At 39.4% G+C, this 17,691-nt stretch overlaps 1 protein-coding gene across 3 annotated transcripts in view; it reads right to left on the minus strand.

Moving 5' to 3' along the window:
• Positions 1–17,663, minus strand: part of SF3B1 (splicing factor 3b subunit 1) — a 39,681-nt gene extending 22,018 nt beyond the window's left edge. The window contains exons 1-5 of one of the 3 annotated variants that reach the window (XM_074967824.1): positions 17,515–17,663; positions 4,954–5,120; positions 3,490–3,591; positions 2,790–2,904; positions 863–942 (exon numbers count right to left, since the gene is read on the minus strand). In XM_074967824.1, coding sequence (XP_074823925.1) covers positions 863–942; positions 2,790–2,904; positions 3,490–3,591; positions 4,954–5,120; positions 17,515–17,542 — 492 coding nt within the window. In that variant the 5' untranslated portion in view covers positions 17,543–17,663. The other 2 variants (XM_074967827.1, XM_074967826.1) reach the window with 2 other exon arrangements.
• Positions 17,664–17,691: the final 28 nt, after the last annotated feature.

Here is a 17,691-nt window from a genome sequence, read left to right on the forward strand (position 1 = left end):
ACAGGGACTGGTGCCTACAAGGTAACCAAGCTAATCCCAAAATGTATGATGCAATATATAGTAATAAACACGTCTTGTGTAAGCGTATTTAAAGGAAAAGGTTTGCTCTAACTCTGGGGGTGTGGTATGCCTGGTACCCATCCCCTATGCTTGAGCCTGATCAGCTCAAGTGTAGTTTGACTGCATGCCAATAAAAGAAACCTCAGAGACGAGTTTGGAGTATTGGAGGCTACTGAACGGATAAGGACTCAGAAGCCACCCCAACATGTGCGTTTCTAATACTGCAGCACAGAAATTTCTTTAAAAACCTATTTGGAATCTATTAAAATACAACTTCCATTTCAAACCATTTCAAAGTCTTCTAAAAGACTTTATTTTTCTTTTAAAAACAAATTTAAATTTTAGGCCAAATTTAAAGAAACCCAATCAACTTGAATTCTCTAGTTATTTTTTTTAAATGAACTAAATGCACATTCAGATATGATCCCTGTCGTCAGAATCCTCTGGCAATTGTTTTGGGGTTTTACAATGACTTTTTAAAAATCTCTCTCCCGCCTATGCTGCATGAAAGATCAACATCGGAAGGTGACTATACAGGAGGAACAACAAAGCTGACTGAACAGGAAGTAATTTACTTTGTGTGTATTAAAGGAACAACAACAAAAAGATTTTCCTCCTCCATGGTTATCTTAGCTGTTATTTTGAACCCAAGTAGATAAGCTTTCAAACAAATGATATTTACACAAGTAATAACCATTTACCCATGAAGACTGGATTTCAAAGGAGCCTAAGGCCTGCGTTCCTTTAGAAATCCAAGACAAAACAAATAAAGCATTAAGCTCAGATCAAAAAGATAACAGACCTCTTCTTTTGTTAAATGCTGTTCACGCATAACATCCATATATGTTCTGGCATTCATTTTAGGATCAGGTGTCTTCCCTCCTGCAGAAGAGAACAGCAACAGGACAGGAATACAATAAGTACAGGATAATCAAAAAAATCTACTTTTTTCATTGTCCTGCTCTAATATTATATTATTCCATAATCACTTAATTTTACTTTTTTGATTGAATTTTTTTAAAAATTACACGTATCTTACGTTTATTCAGTTTGTTGATCAATTTAACCTGTTTGAACACAAACATAACTACTGCAGTTTAAAACAAATATTTTAAAGCAGATAAAAATGATAAAATGATAACACAGTTAAGAGTCTTCAGAAGTGATGGGTTCCTGGGTTGCTAATCCGGAATACGTACACTTTCGTGCCTTTGTGTCCATCAGCAGTTCTGACTTCAAGCAGCAGAATAGAAGCCTAGAAAATTATCTCTTTACCATTAGTAACACTTTGGAAAGATATTTATATTCAAAACATTACCTTGTGTAAGCTGTTAAATCCTACTTGTTATCTGACTATGAATAACTACTGTATACCTAGATAATGATTCAAAATGTTTTAGCATAAATACCAGTTTATACATTTGACAAATTTGGACAAAAAAACCCCTCTAGTTCTTTATTTTGAGGTGTCATATTGTTGAAGGGCTTCATTTTTTATATTATAAAAAAATGAAATTATACTATTTGACCCTCTTTTCTTCCGAAGGTACAATTACAATTGGGAGTTGATTGTAATATACAGTACATTTACCACCACGATGATACTCACAGGCAAAAAGATTTTTGTACACCATGTTTTATTCTGTGTATCTTGAGTTTTTATTTTAACTTTTAAATACTTTACGGAAGCCCAAGTATATAAAAATGAGACTTATGGACACACTATTCTAAAATAATGTGCAGATTTGCTATACAAGCAGTATAGCATTACAATTTAGGAAAAATAAAATTCTTAAAACATTTTCTATACTGAAGATCATTGCCCAATTGGCAGTGTCATTCTGACACTAGCTTTGATAGGACTTTCCTTTGGAATACTTTTTCACCATAATTTACACAGGATGTGTTGAACTGCACCCTTAAGAATGCAGACAGGACTGGCATATAGCAGTACTGCTGTAGGAAAGAAATTAAGGACAGTTAGTATGGGCCTGTGAATTCTGACAAAACATGTTTATATCAATTATTACAATTAAGCAAGTAAAATAATTAATATCCCTATTAATTCATGCAGGCTGAAATTCTAATTTGTAAACCTGCAACAGATTCAAATTTTAAGCAAACAGGCGCCTTATTTTCACTTGTGAAACTCACTCACCTGAGGAAAGCTTCCATCAGGCCCATTATGCCCCTTGTGCTGACTTGCATACTAAAATTAGCAGAACAGACTTGCACTATTAAAAGTATCAAAGTCTCTTTATATGCTTTTTGTTTCACTCAGCTATACTACCTGCATTAACATAAGATGGTAAGAATTATGTGCTCTATTTTGAGAATTAGCATTTCAAAAGCAATAATCCTGTAAAACTACGATTTGGAATGAAAACTTTCCATGTACTCAAAGTACAGTTATTTTGAGCACAAAATACATAAGTTGTTCAAAGTACAGTACACAACCCAAAACAAAATTAAAAGAGAAACCTTTAACCCTTTGTGTTTCTATGGCAATGGCTCATTATTTTCTTGTCCTTCTACCTGGAAAGAAAACTTGTGTTATAAAGATGAAAAATATGACATCTATGATTTCAACCAAATCTATAAAATCTATATAAAAAAGGGGATGTTTAAAACAAAACTAAGTTCATAAGCATGCCAAAAGAAATCAAAGGGCTAAAGACAATTTAAGACAACAAACTTGATAAGACCTATAAAAAAGTGAAACCAATTACCATCTGCAAAAGGATCAAGGCGCTCAGGAGAAATGATCATCATCCGCCTGTGCTTTTTGTATTCATCTTCTCGATCTGCAATCTTCTGTGGACGATGTTCAGCAAAGGGATCATACTTAAGGTAAAGAATATTTGATTGTTAGCCCACTGTATAAAATAGCAGGATGAAAGATATCTGATGAGTGGTAGAAAGGTAAACCCATGTGGGTTTTCAGTATTGTCACATAGGTTAGGATTTATTTTACCGTCTCAAATCATAAAACATAGGAACAGTAAACTGTGGGGAAATTACCCTTTACAACTGGAAAAAATGATTGCTACCAGTAAATTTCTGTCCAGCAGACAGAAACCACATCTGACTAAACCACATTACCATGCTTTAAATGAACTGCTTTCACTTAACTCTAGTTTTTTCTCCTCCTTATAAAGATGATTTTCAAGCACTTGACCCTGTTTTTAGTAATCAGCCTTTTCACCAATGTTGTGCCAGAGCTGTCGTTCATAAAACTGCCAGTTTCATAGTCTAAGAACTAATGTATTTTTCCAAATGGCTTTTAAAGTCTTAAAAATATGGAACATAAAAGCTACAGGAGCCACTTTAAGATAGTACATTGTAAAATGTTTTACTAAAAACCAAAAACACTTACACAAAAAACCTAGAATGACTTTCCTCTGTACTCATAAATTTAAGAAAATTCACCTGTTCAGTTGACTGTGGTATGTCATTAAGTAATGCCACTGGAGCATGGTACCCTGGCTTCTTCTGACCAAGCAAACTTGTAGAGGAGTAGTCATCATCATCCTGTCAAAACAAAATTTTCAGAAAGATAAATTTATTGTTTATTTTAAACTGCCTGTTGCAAGACTTACATTTTATAGCTACAAATTTCTATATTGTATCGAAATAGAACTAGCTACATTTACTCTATACTTTATCCCCCTGCTCACAAAGGTACAGTTTTACTCCAAAAAAATGAACTGCTGAGCAGATGATGCTACCTACATTATTAAAATATAGCTTGCCAAGGTGCAGGCATCATGTGTTCTACCACATGATGCCAAGCGTGAAGTAAACGGTCTATACTTGTTCAATAGAAGTACTAGATGATCTCCAACATCAATTGTTGGAAATGTAGGATGCCAGAAACATGTAATATACCTAATAAAAAGAATTTCCATGCTTCACAATCCCTAGTAAAGTAATTCAATCTGAAATTTTGAAAAGAAAATGGCTATGTGAATGACAAAATTTCAGGAGGGAATTCTGATGGGAAACATGGGGGTAAGGGCTGGAAGGAATCAGAAACTTATGAAGAAACTGCCAACTCAATAATAGCTTTTGAATCACAAACAGAAGTCTAAACAAAATATTAGAAATTCTCATGTGGAAAGTACCTACAATATATATACTGCACATATAGTAATCTAACTACATTGAGTACAGACATTCCCTGCTACAGCTCAGTTGCCAGTTTTAATAATACTATTAGATAACTATTAAAAGTAAGCCATTTCAACAGAAATATATGCAAAACAGTTATTAAATTGACTTTATCCCTTTCATTAGGAGGTCTGTGTTTTAAATGCAGCCTTTGACCTCTTCTAATGACAACTAATAGCACTTGACAAAAAAACAGGTAAGCAACTATCAAAATACCCACTATGTAACCAACTTTTGAAATTACAAGTATCAGCTTAATTTTTGTTTTGTTTACTCTTCCCTCTACATCATATACTCTTTTAAAGAGTATACCTGAGTTATTCAACTTTATGGTCTATTTCTTTACAGTCAGAGGAGTTAATGGGTATTTTGTGACTATTCACACAACTAGAATTTTGGTTAAGACTTAAAATATTTGCCTAAACTTTGTAAACATTGGGAATTAATATTTTGACAGTCTTATTTAAGGACATTATTGAGGAGAGGAGTTAAATACCAGCAGAAAGACAATCCCTTTTCTTTTCTCTCTTTTTACTTTTAGAACCTATGTAAATTAAATTTTTTAATTGTACATAGTTTGAAATTTTAAGTTTTAAATAGTCAATCTGTAAATAATCTGCTAGTTTTTTTATTTTACGAATTTAAAAAATACTCAGAGAAACGAAAGTAAGATCTGAATTATTCTGACTGCTTTCCCTAAATCAAAGAATATGTTTCACTTACATCTTCTAATTCAGTTGCTGCAATAGAAGTCACATATCCAGCAAACCTGCTGTCACTGCCACCATAAATCTCTTGATCATAGTATCCTGTGGAATCAAGGCCTACTCCCTGAGCTTCATCAAGGGCAGCCTTTTTTCCTTGAATTTCTCGAATCTGTGCTTCAATATCTAGGAAGAAATAATCAATTTTAGATTCTTATCTAGTTTGTTGTCAAAGCAAAGTTTACAAGCATGATAAGTGGTGAGACATTTGAGAAAAATCCAGCAAATAATATGGAACATTACACTATACATTACATCATAGAAAAGACTGATTTTTTTTATCCCTATTCCAAAGCGATCCTCTTATAGTAGCACCTCTCATGCTCACAGTTATATTAGAACAATATCTAAAGGATATAGCTCATATTTATTTATAACTAAGGCTACTAGTTAGTCACAAAGGAGCTATAGGGTACCCCTGCCCCAGAACTGGCCCCAGAACTCCAAGCCGCTGCGGGTGGTGGGGTACCCCACAGCTCCTGGCTGCCGCAGGGTACCCCCCAAGCTCCTGGGGCAGTGGGGGAACCCTGCAGCTCCTGGCTGCAAGGGGGATGGGGCCCCCCAGAGCTGCGGGCGGCTTCTAGCCCTTGCGCAGCTGCCTGCTACAGGCAGCTCCTAGCCCCTGCACACCTGCCTGTTGCAGGTGGCATGGAGACCCATAGGTCCCCATTTTGTCATGGATATTTTTAGTAATAGGTCATGACTTCCATTAATTTTTTCTTTTTTTGCCCATGACCTGTCCACGACTTTTACTAAAAAATATCTGTGACAAAATCTTAGTCTTATTTAAAACAACTAGTGCTAACATTATTTTCTTTGTTCTGCTAAATATTTTGGGGGAAATTATTTTCCATATTTATTTTGCAATCTCATTTAAGTTTAGACAGCAGAAACTACTCCTATTCCTCAATCCATGTAATATATTCATACAAAAATTTACTGAATTGTTTAATATAATTAGAACCTTTCTAATAAATGATTCAACTCAGATAGTTCAAACTGGATTCCACATGTAAAGTTACCTTGATTATCACTACAAAAGGTTTTCTCCCCCCCGCTCTCCTGCCGGTAATAGCTCATCTTAAGTGATCACTCTCCTTATAGTGTGTATGGTAACACCCATTTTTTCATGTTCTGTGTGTATATAGATCTCCTCACTGTATTTTCCCCTGAATGCATCCGATGAAGTGAGCTGTAGCTCACAAAAGCTTATGTTCAAATAAATTGGTTAGTCTCTAAGGAGCCACTAGTACTCCTTTTCTTTTTGCGAATACAGACTAACGCGGCTGCTACTCTGAAACCTGTCATATAGCCCCACTGTAATTATTCATGAGGTAAGACCTTTCTGTCTAAAGGTAAACTCTTCTAAATTCTCTAAAATCTGCATGCCTTGCAATTTGTTGTATCACAGATGGGTTAGGCTATATCTCAGGAACCCCCCCAAATTTGGCTCACTTACCCTAAACACATGCCCAAGTCTGTTCTTAAGGCTGACATATTCTATCAACTTTTTTGAGCAGACTTAAGGATTAAACCAAAGTTCTGATCATGCCTAAAATGGCCTCAACTGTTCGACATTTATCTTAGCTAGCTAGTTATCACTAACCCGTTTCCTGTTATTTATGAAGTTTTATTCAGCTATAAATATGTCTGTCTGCATGGGTATGGAATAAAGGAATAAGAGTCTATTTTTGGAAACTTAATTCATCTTTATTAGTTCACAACATATGCTGGGTAGGGCTGACATCATTCACAGACAATAGTAATAGGTGCATTTACAATGTTATATTACTACACATACACACAGCACTCATTACAAGGTTCATACCAGGGTGCAAAAGAGCAATGCCAGGCAGAGCGCACTACAGCAGCACACATTACTGGAGCTCATTAAGGAAATGGTCTTTCAAAGGGCAGGTCTACACTACTGTGGGGATCAACGCTCCGATATCGATTCACTGGCGGTTGATTTAGCGGGTCTAGTAAAGACCCATCAAATTGACTGCAGATCGCTCTCCAGTCAAGCCCTGTACTGTACCCCTGACTAGAAGAGTAAGTCAAGGGGAGAAAAATCTCCCGTTGACCCCCCGCGTGTAGACCCCCCGGTAACTCAACCAAACGTAGCTGGACTCAACGTAACTCAACGTAGCTGGAGTTGCGTACCGCGGTAGTGTAGACATAGCCAAAGCCTCTGTGCGCCGAATAGCTCTAGCTTGAGCTCTTCTTACTGCTCTGGTATCTAGCTGCTCAAAATCAGGAGACAGCCATTCTACCTTCATGTCTCCTCCCTCGCAGCAGAAACGTTCCCCCCTTTGCTTCATAGATATTATGCAGGACACAGCAGGTAGCTATAACTATTGGGATTTTTTTTCACTGAGTTTCAGTCTTGTGAGTAAACATCACCAGCAACCTTTCAAACAGCCAAAGGTACATTCAACTGTCATTCTGCATCCGCTGAGCCTGTAACTGAAGCACTCCTTGGTACTGTTGAAGCAGCTGGTGTACAGCTTCCTGAGCCATGGGAGTAATGGGTAGGTTGGGTCTCCCAAAATCACTATTGGCATTTCAACATCCCCAATGATAATCCACCAGTCTGGAAAAGAAAGTCTCTGCTTGCAGCTTTCCGACCAGAACCCGTTTTCTTAGAGATGCGTACGTCATGCATGTTCTCTGATCAGCCCACACTGATGCTGGTGAAGTGTCCCCAGTGATCCACTAATGCTTGCATTACCACAGAAAAGTAGTCCTTTCTGTTGCTGTACTCTGTGGCAAGGTGGTTTGGGGACAAAATAGATGGCATGCATCTCCGTATCGCTCCACCGCATTTTGGGAATCCTACTGCTGCAAACCATAACGTTCTGCACATTGGCCAGAGTCACAGTCCTTTGACTGTTTGGTAGTAATCGGGCATTGCAAGTTCCCACAGAGCAATCACCACTTGCTCCTCCTCTGTCAGTGAAGATCTCATTTTGGTGTCACTGTGCTGGAGGGCTCTGCACACAGATCCAGGAATGTGGCCTTGTGCATACGAAAATTCTGCAGCTACTGCTCCTTATCCAAAACCTGTATGACAGTGCAAATCCAACAGTCGGTGCTCATTTACCGGGTCCACAACCAGCGCTCCACCATCTGTAGCTGCTCTGTGAATACCACCAATAACTTTGTATTGTTTCTTTCTACATCCCACAGAAACCTAGCCTCCAAGGAATTGTCATGTTCCCCGCAGCTCCTCTGGTTGCTTTGCAAATACTGCAAGATCAGGTGCCCCATGCTCGCAACGCTCATCACAACAGTAGAGCTGTGCAGGATCCATACTTCTGACACACATGGCAGACAGTGAGAAGGGACATGCAGGTTTGCGGGGATTTTGAAAAGAGGCACAAAACATCATGGGATGAAGAACATTGCATTATGAGATGCTGAAATCATGTTCCCAGTCACCCCTGTGTGACTCGTTTGGCCCCATCAGGCATTGCAAAACCCTCCCCAAACACTCCTGCACTAAATGGTGGCACGTTGCGCAGTGGGATAGCTACCTATGGACACTGCTCTCTGCATCGATGCAAGTGCAGCCAGTGAGGACGTGCACCGCTGACAAAGTAGGGTGACAAGATAGCAAGTGTGAAAAATTGGGACACTTTTCTGGGGCAGGAGAGCGAGGGATATAATTGCGTAAAAAAGACAAAGCCCCTAATATAGGGCCATCTGGTTACCCTAGACACAAGCAGCATAGTGTGGACATGCAAAAGCAATTTAATTACTGCAGCAGCTGTATACTGATGTAATATAGATTGATATAGTTTGTAGTGTAGACAAGGCCTCAGATGAACACAGAAGTTCACACCTCTCAGAGCTACTGTTTTAGGCTGCATTCATCTCCATGGGGTGCTCTCCTGAGTACTAAAACACTGAGATCAATGGACTCCTTCACACTTCTCAAAGCCTCCTATTCTTTCTTGATTATCTTGTGCTGGAAAACTGGATACAGCAAAGCAGTTGCTGATAATTAGTTTAATAACCTATTATAGTGGAGCACCACCTCTCCAGCTGTTAAGATTGAGAAGACTTTTCTGTTTAAAGGGTGATTATTCTAAGTGTTCTAAAATACACATGTTTACTCATGAAATTTGGCTTAGTTATCCAAATTTGGGGTCATTTGAACAAGAGGTTCCTGAGATACAATCCATCTGAAAAAAAAAACAGCTTGTATTAAGGTTCACAGATTCGACCAATGTTATTTGTGCACACCTGGCCTGTGAATGGCTTAATGGGACAGGAAAGGGAGGATAAGCTAGAAATGGCAGGGGTGGGATCTACGTTGCTGGGAAGGAGAGAAACACACCAGTCTTCTTTCACACACTTGAAGTTACTGTAACTAGCATGTTTCAGAGTAACAGCCGTGTTAGTCTGTATTCGTAAAAAGAAAAGGAGTACTTGTGGCACCTTAGAGACTAACCAGTTTATTTGAGCATGAGCTTTCGTGAGCTACAGCTCACTTCATCGGATGCATAGCATATCGTGGAAACTGCAGAAGACATTATATACACACAGAGACCATGAAACAAAACTTCCTCCCACCCCACTCTCCTGCTGGTAACAGCTTATCTAAAGTGATCATCAAGTAGGACCATTTCCAGCACAAATCCAGGTTTTCTCACCCTTCCCCCCCCCCCACATACAAACTCACTCTCCTGCTGGTAATAGCCCATCCCTCTTTGAAACCTCTCTTTATAATGCGCATGATAATCAAGGTGGGTCATTTCCAGCACTAATCCAGGTTTTCTCACCACCCCCCCCCCAAAAACCACACACACAAACTCACTCTCCTGCTGGCAATAGCTCATCTTACAATGTGCACAGCAATAATCCAAGTTTAACCAGAACGTCTTGGGGGGGGTTTTGCATGTAATAAAACCATCAAGTTTTTTTTAGACATAAACCCTGTCAGATTTCTCTCACTGGCCCCACTGACATGCATTCCAACCATTTCAAAGTACAACCATTATCCCACTCGACTATAACAAAGTGTATGGGGGGCTGGGGCACTTAGGAATCACATAGCAACCATGTGGCCTATGGGGTGAACAACGGACTGGAACTCGGAAAGTCTGGGTTCTATTCCCATTTCTGCCACTAGCATGCTGGCTCACCTTGGCCAACTCACCTCACTGCTCTGGGCCTCACTTTCCCCATCTGTGTAATGGAGACCATGATATTTTTCTCCTTGGTAAATTTCTTTTGAGATCAACTGATGAAAAGTGCTACATAAGAGCTAGGTATTATCATTACCTGGCAGCAGTACCATTTCAACTACACACTTACATTACAACTGCCTAAAAGACCACTAACTCCTACCAACAACATTTTTCTGTTTTTTAAAAAAACCACCCTCAGAAATTCACTCACAAAGGACTTTGCTAACACAGAGCTAAGGTTGCCCAGTGGTATCTCACGCCATTCCAGCAATTCAAGTTCGGCAATCTCAAACTTCTGGAAAGCAGGAAATACAGAGTTATGGTACATGTCCACGCAATTTTAACTCTGCCCTCTGAGTGATGGCCCAACACAGTAATCACATATATACCCACACTCTACCTTTCCAGTGTAATGAACAGGCACTACCAACACTTGCCCTACACTCGAACACTTAGCCTATTGCACAGAACACACATTTCTTAAATTTTACAACCCCTTCACCTTTATGTATCTAGAAAGATAAATTGGCACCTAACACTATGCTTTCACTTGCCCTTCATCAAACCCACTGACCATGCTCAATCTGTCACCTAACTGCTGACAATCCCCATGGCAAGAAGTTCTTGTATCCTGATTCTGACAACCTACCAAGGAGTATAAAAGTTGATGATTTTGTTTAAAAAATTATTTCAATGAAATCTTCTGATTGCTATTTAAATTATAGTAAGTTTTTCTTTTTTTAAATAAACCTGTTTAAAAATAAAATCTGAAATTAAATACAAAATATGTTAAGGCCTAACATTATTATTGAATTGTGAATGTGAAACATGTTTTGACAAGAGAAGTTTTAGTATCCGAAATATTTAAGGTTGTTTTGTTTATTAAAAATAAATTTTATATGCTGTTTTGCATATTTAATTCCAGTTACCATCCTAACGCAGGTTGACACAAACCATGAGCAAAAAGTTAATTGGATAGTTAATGAGCAATATATCATTCACCATTTAACATACTAAAAATATAAAATTAAAAAGAATCTGAAGATATTAAGCTATATATTTACTTAAATAAATATCTATATAGTCATCAACCAATGGGTAGTAAATCAACCCATTTTAATGGTTAGATCAACCAATGAGAAAGCACCTTTCTTTAGAAAATAAGTTAAAAAATTGAAAAGTTGACTAAAATCAATTATGTAAATTGACGCTTTGCACTTGGTGATTTAAATCATTGTCTTGATTTGTGAAATTAAGCATACTGGATCTCTAAAGGCACAAATGCTCATGTTTCCTTTGATCACAAATGAGGGTCAAGGACTCAAGCATGGCCCCCCAACAAAAAAATCACACAGCTCTGCCAAGCTGCTTCAAGTAATCCATCTAACACAGTAAATACAGTTTGTGTGCATGAAGATAACTCCCAGTCGCTACTGTAGCTCCAGGACAGCAGAGTTAAGGGTGCGGCAGTGTTTACCCTAACACTGTATTTCTTGGCTGTCAGAAATCTGGATTTTTCTGAACTCAGTTTTTGGGGAAGGACACTAGAAACCTCTAGGACCCTTAACTGTGCATTAACAGAGTTCTCTGTCCGTGAACTGTGTGTGTGTGTGGGGAAATAAAATGTATTTCAGGGACATTTTTTCTGTTTGTAATTCTGTTTGAGGACAAAAAGGGAGACAGTCACAAATACAACCACCTTAGCTGTGACTGAAATCTATCAACATTTCATTGTTTGCCAAGCTTTAGGAAAAAAATGTAAAAGACATCTGGTTTTTAGGGAGCTTTGCCACTGTCTTCAATGTAAGCAGGATCAGGCCCTAAATCAATTAGAGTGATAATAAAACTATAACAATGCCAGACATTCAATACCTCCAGAAGACTCAAATGTGCAACTCCATTATATTCCCAAACAAATGAGAAAACAAAAAATAAGGAACTATTTGCCCCTAGAACTGTTAGAGGCTATAACTATAAATGGGATTATAGTGTGCTCCTGCCACTTTAAATGCCACACCAAGAATTAAACTTGCAATTATAATTTAATATTACAATTACTCAAAATATGTCAAAGTGATAGCAAAGATGTGGATTCATCAGCAAAGAGGAAAGAAATCCCCACAAAACCTCTGGCTGTATTTGCACTCCTATGGTACTTCATTTCAATAGAGAGATATTTTAAGACATTATCTGATCAAAACTGGAGGAGCCAATTTCAGCAGACCAAACAATTATGCAACCCAATACTTGACCAGAACACTGGGTTTATACCCCACACTTGCAGAAATCCCATAAACATTTGTAATGGCCACAAGTGGTCTAATGCTCAATTTTTAAGAAGCACTGTCAGCTTGTATATCATCTTAGGAATCATTAAAACTGAAAGGATTTTTTAAAACCTTTCACTATTTGTGTTCTTTATTATTACTCTTCATTTCATTTCTGCTTTCCAGGATGAATGGATTTGCCAGTTTTATTTTCCAGTTATCTTGCATTAGACACCATGCTGGGTCACAATTCATGTAAAATTTTTAAAACTAAATTAAAAACTGTTTAGTTTTTAAAATTTTACATGATTTGTGACCCAGCCTGCTGTCTAAAACTTTACTTTCATTAAAAACTAAAAGTTTTGTAAAACTTATTTTAAAATCTTGAAATCTTGGACCACATAGAAACAGAGTCAAATCAAGCTAACTCTGAAGTCTCTCTGAAAATGGCCTTTTAGGATTCCAGGTTTATAGTGGGTCACTGATTCCACATAAAAACGGCTTAGTTTAGAAAAAAAAATATCTTTTTAATTGTATCTGAAATCAAAGTGGGGTTCCTTTCCTCTCACACACTGTCACTAATAATTAAAAAACACCGCAGGTCAAATTATGGTAGGCATTATGAGGGAATGTTTTGTACATCTGCAACTGAGGGAATAATTTGACCTGACAAATCCTTATAACTGGTTATCATGTGTGAGAATTAAAGAACCCAGTCTGAGGGCTTTTCAGGGCTGCTGGATAGAAAAATGGATTTTAATTGTAAACTGAGCAAATCTGATATGGAATCATTAAGATACAACGACTATGGAACCTCACCATGCCACTTTTATGATACTTTTCACAGCAGACTAGTACTTTATCTCTTTTCAAAAAGACAGTAACTAAAACACCACAGTGCCTCTTAGTGTAAGGTCAGCATTGATTTAAGCCCCAATTCTGCATTCCTTGTGTACCCACACAACTGGTTGTTTTCAACAGGAACATACTGCAAAATTTTCCCATCATTACCAGTGGTTCAGTTACCCCAAGATAGCATTCAAATAGCCAAGGCATCAATATCTGTCACGTCTTAAGGACTATGTTGTGTAGACCAGTTTGGCTGACAGTGCTTAAAACAACCCTCTGAAGCCTTATCAGTCCTACTACCAATAGAACTGAACATGTTGTAGCAATAGTGAAAGTTTTGTGGCAATACAGTCCAGTGAAGACACCCCTTTAAAAGGAAAAACTCAGGGAACATCGCAGAGGCAAGCTACAGCAAGGGTTTTTTGTAGAGATCACTCATCCAACTCCTGATCAGACACAGCCCCGCTTAGTGTAGAAAATCAAAGACAGGTAGCATGATTGCATATTTAAAAAGTACTATGTTAGGCACCACAGACTTTAGTTTAAGATCAGTTAAAAGGCTTTTTTAAAGACAGTTAATGAGCTTGGTGACTTTCCTATTTATCCTGAAAAATTCTGACAAAATTAAACAATCGTCATCTCAGGCCTGATTCAGCAAAACATTTGCTTAAGTGCCTTACTGATTTGGGACCTTAATATATATATATAGAGTTGTTAATTTAAGTTTGAAGAGGAACTATCCTTTTCTCAAAAGAAAACTGCATTCCAATTCTTTCTTTGCTTTTAATATTGAAAAAGAAAATTATAATATCTGACAGCATGAAAGTATTAATTCTTCCTTTTCTGCATTTCACCCTATTTTGTAACTTTTATAAACCATGGTATTTAAATAAAGCATAGCATCAAGAGTATGATTTAGCTAGAAAAACGGGTATTGAGCGCTGAGTCTTTACAAACACAACTGATATTTTCAAGTTAAAAATAATTTGGAAAAAGCATTTTTCCCCCCACATACGCCAGAATGTGATAACCTAATTCACATTGGTAATACCTTACTCCACAAACAGCTCCATTTACTTCAATTGACTGCTTGTGGCGTAAGGTTCTATTCAATGTGAGAAAAGGTATAAGAATCTGGTCTTGTATTAATGTATTATATTAAAGAAGAAATATTTTTAATTTAATTTACTTTTCCCAATTCACTCTGTTTATTTTTTGTCTACTTCAGTTAGGCTTTGTCTACGCTACCACTTGTCAGTAAAACTTTTCTTGGTCAGGGTTGTAAAAAAAAACCCTGCCAACACAGCTAACACCACTCATTGGGGGTAGTTTAATTATGGTGGTCGTATTTGGGGGTAATTTAATTATGTAGTGGTACAGCTGTGCTGCTATAAGGTCCGTAGTGAAGACAAAGCCTTAGTCTGGACATTGAGCATAATTATTCAGTTTCACTTTTGTTTCTAGTGAATCACTTTTAGGTGGTCAAATAAGCAAAAATATACCTGACACCTTCCCTTTAAATTATCCAGTTGACAATAAGAATTTGAAGCTGTTAATCTCTCTGTTCTGATCCCTGGAAAATTGCTTTAGGATATATTTTTTCTCAGACATCCTTCTTGGAACATTTAGCTATATACTACAACACTCCGCAGTTGTAACACTACCAAAGAAGTATTTCCAAAACACAAATGTGGTTATTCATGTTGACAATATACTCTGAGAACTAGTATGAAACAAAAACTCATTTCATTTGTGATACAAGGCTAACACCTTGGCAGTTAGACTAACCAACCCTGCAAACATGCTCATGCTTAGTCCATAGTCCCTTTAAAGCCAATGGAGTGTGAAGCTGGTTAAATTAAGCATATGCATGTTTGCAAGACTGGAATTTATATTTGTACTGTTACCATTTTTGGTAAATTATGGTTATGAAGTCTGGTAGCACAGAAAAGACACTGAAGAAACTCAGTGTCCCTGGCAACCCACTGAATACTCAGATTCTCTGCACAATGATAGGCCTTATCTATACTTAAAATTTAGGTTGACACACCTATGGTACTCAGGGGTTTGAACAATCCACAACCCTGAGTGCTGTACCTATGCTGACCAAACCCACAGCAGACAGGTGGCATTCCTACAGTGACAGAAAACCACCTTCTGTCACTGTACGCTGCATCTACACTATAGACCTATGCTGGCATGGCTACAGCACTGTAACCATGCTGCTATAGTCCCCATATAGTCCCCTGTGCTATAGCCACACAGCCATAGAGTCGAAGGCCAAAAGGGACCACCAGATTATTCAATCTGACATCCTGTACATTCATAGGCCACCAACATCACCCCAGCATCCATACACTACACCCAATAACTGAAATTAGACCAAGGTATTACAGCCCACAGGCATAAAATAGGAGGGACTGAGGTGCATCAATGTCCAAGGCCCCTGAAAATGACCAGGAACTAATTAAGCTAGATATACCCAGGTAATCCCAACAAATGACCTGCAACCCATGCTGCAGAGGAAGGTGGAAAAATTGCAAGTTCACTTCACCTGAATAAATATGCTATGTATACTACAGAGCACTAACTCATTGCAAACTTTAGAAAAAGAAAGCCTCCGTGACAAAATAATGTAAGCTTTCCTGTGTCTTGTCCCTCAAACTGGAACAAGATCTGCAGCTCTTGTGAACTATTAAGAGCTACCAAGAGCTCGCATTCATGCACAGGCATTCCTCTGAAGTAGAAAACTCTGTAACTAATTCATCATTTACACATAATTCAGTAGTAACATGTGCACCCTGTCTGCATTACAGGAGCCACCATAACAACCACTCGTGGAGCTGCACTAGTAAATTATGGTTATGAAGGCTGGTCGCACAGACAAATCCTGGCAGATCAACACCCTTAATTTTGAGAGTCGTGTATGATGCATTCAAATAGAAATTGTTTATATGTGTGGTGGACTACTAAATGCTCTTGTTCTATTAGTTATTTCTCAGTTTGCATTAAAGCTATTTCAGGAGCAGGAAGTTTTGCAGACATCCTGCAAGGCAGTTTTTGCGTATGCTCAGTTGGGGAAATGAATCTGGCTACAAGTAACCCAAATAAGCCTTTTATAAAAGCAGCTACAATAATGACAAATTAAGGGCCCAATCCTGCAACTAACTGTGCTTGAAGAGATCCTTTTACACTCACTCAGAGCCTCAATGAAGTCAACAGCGCTCCTCCCATGCAGAACTGGGCTCTCATCAGGATATGACAGATTACTGTATAACCTCACATGGGCAGAGTGACTAACAAACAACATTACACCTTGACGCTATATAAGTAAGGTGTGTGTCTATTCTACCTAGCAATCCAGTATCAACTACTTTATTACAAAATAAATACTATTGATACTGAGGAGGTCGAGCGAGAAAGAGACTACGCAAGAAGATCAACTAGTGTTACCAATTCGCAGTCTCTGGTGTGGAAGGGCAGTAAATTGGAATGTGCAGTATTTAATAAGTGTTTGCAGGCTTGCGATGCAGCCATCTGTAACGCGGGAATACCACCACCTAGCTTTGATACAACACTTGTTAGTCAGTAGGAGACAATAACCCGTGTTTGTATTTCTAAACGAAAGGCAACGAGAGTGGGAACACGCTGAGAGCCTGGAGAGCGAGGCGGGGTTTCCGTCATTGAATCACATCCAGGCTGGATCCGCACATGGCTCCCCGCCGCACGGAGCCGGGGAGGCGACTGCGCGGGCCAGAGCGGGGCTCCGACCCGAGGCGAACCAGGGGGCTCGCGGGCCAGACGTCACCTTCAAAAAACGAAGCGCAGCCGCTCCCGCCAGGCTCCGCGTCGCCTTCGTGCCCCTCTCCGCCCGCCCCCGCCTTACGGCGTCCACCACCCGCGCTCTCCTCGCTCGGGGCCCGCCGCTAACCCATCGCCGCTCCCCCGCAGCGGGGCGGCCGGGATGCTGCCAGGCAAGACCAGACCAGGCCAGGCCAGGCCAGGCCAGGCCGGGGGGGGGGGCCTGGAGCAGACGCAGGCAGAGACGCCATTACACACAGGCCCTGCCCACTCGCCCGCTCTCCCCCCCCCCCCCAGCGCTCGCCGCGGCTTGCGCTGCCCCCCCCCGACGGTCAACCCGGCCCGGCGCCGCGTGGCACGGGGGCCGCAAGGCGCGCGCACCCGAGTGGGGGTGGCTCCGTTTCTCACCTTCGTGGGTCTTGGCGATCTTCGCCATTTTGTGCAGCGCGAACAACACCGAGACGGAACTGGAGCTCCCAGTCCCCAGCCACTTCCGCTACGGGGGGCGGAGGGAGGGGGAAACTCACTGCGCAGGTGTAAACTACGTCACCTAGCGACGGTCCAAGGCGACGGAGACTCACTGCT

This window comes from Natator depressus, chromosome 11 (assembly GCF_965152275.1).
Source record: "Natator depressus isolate rNatDep1 chromosome 11, rNatDep2.hap1, whole genome shotgun sequence".
Taxonomy (NCBI): domain Eukaryota; kingdom Metazoa; phylum Chordata; order Testudines; family Cheloniidae; genus Natator; species Natator depressus.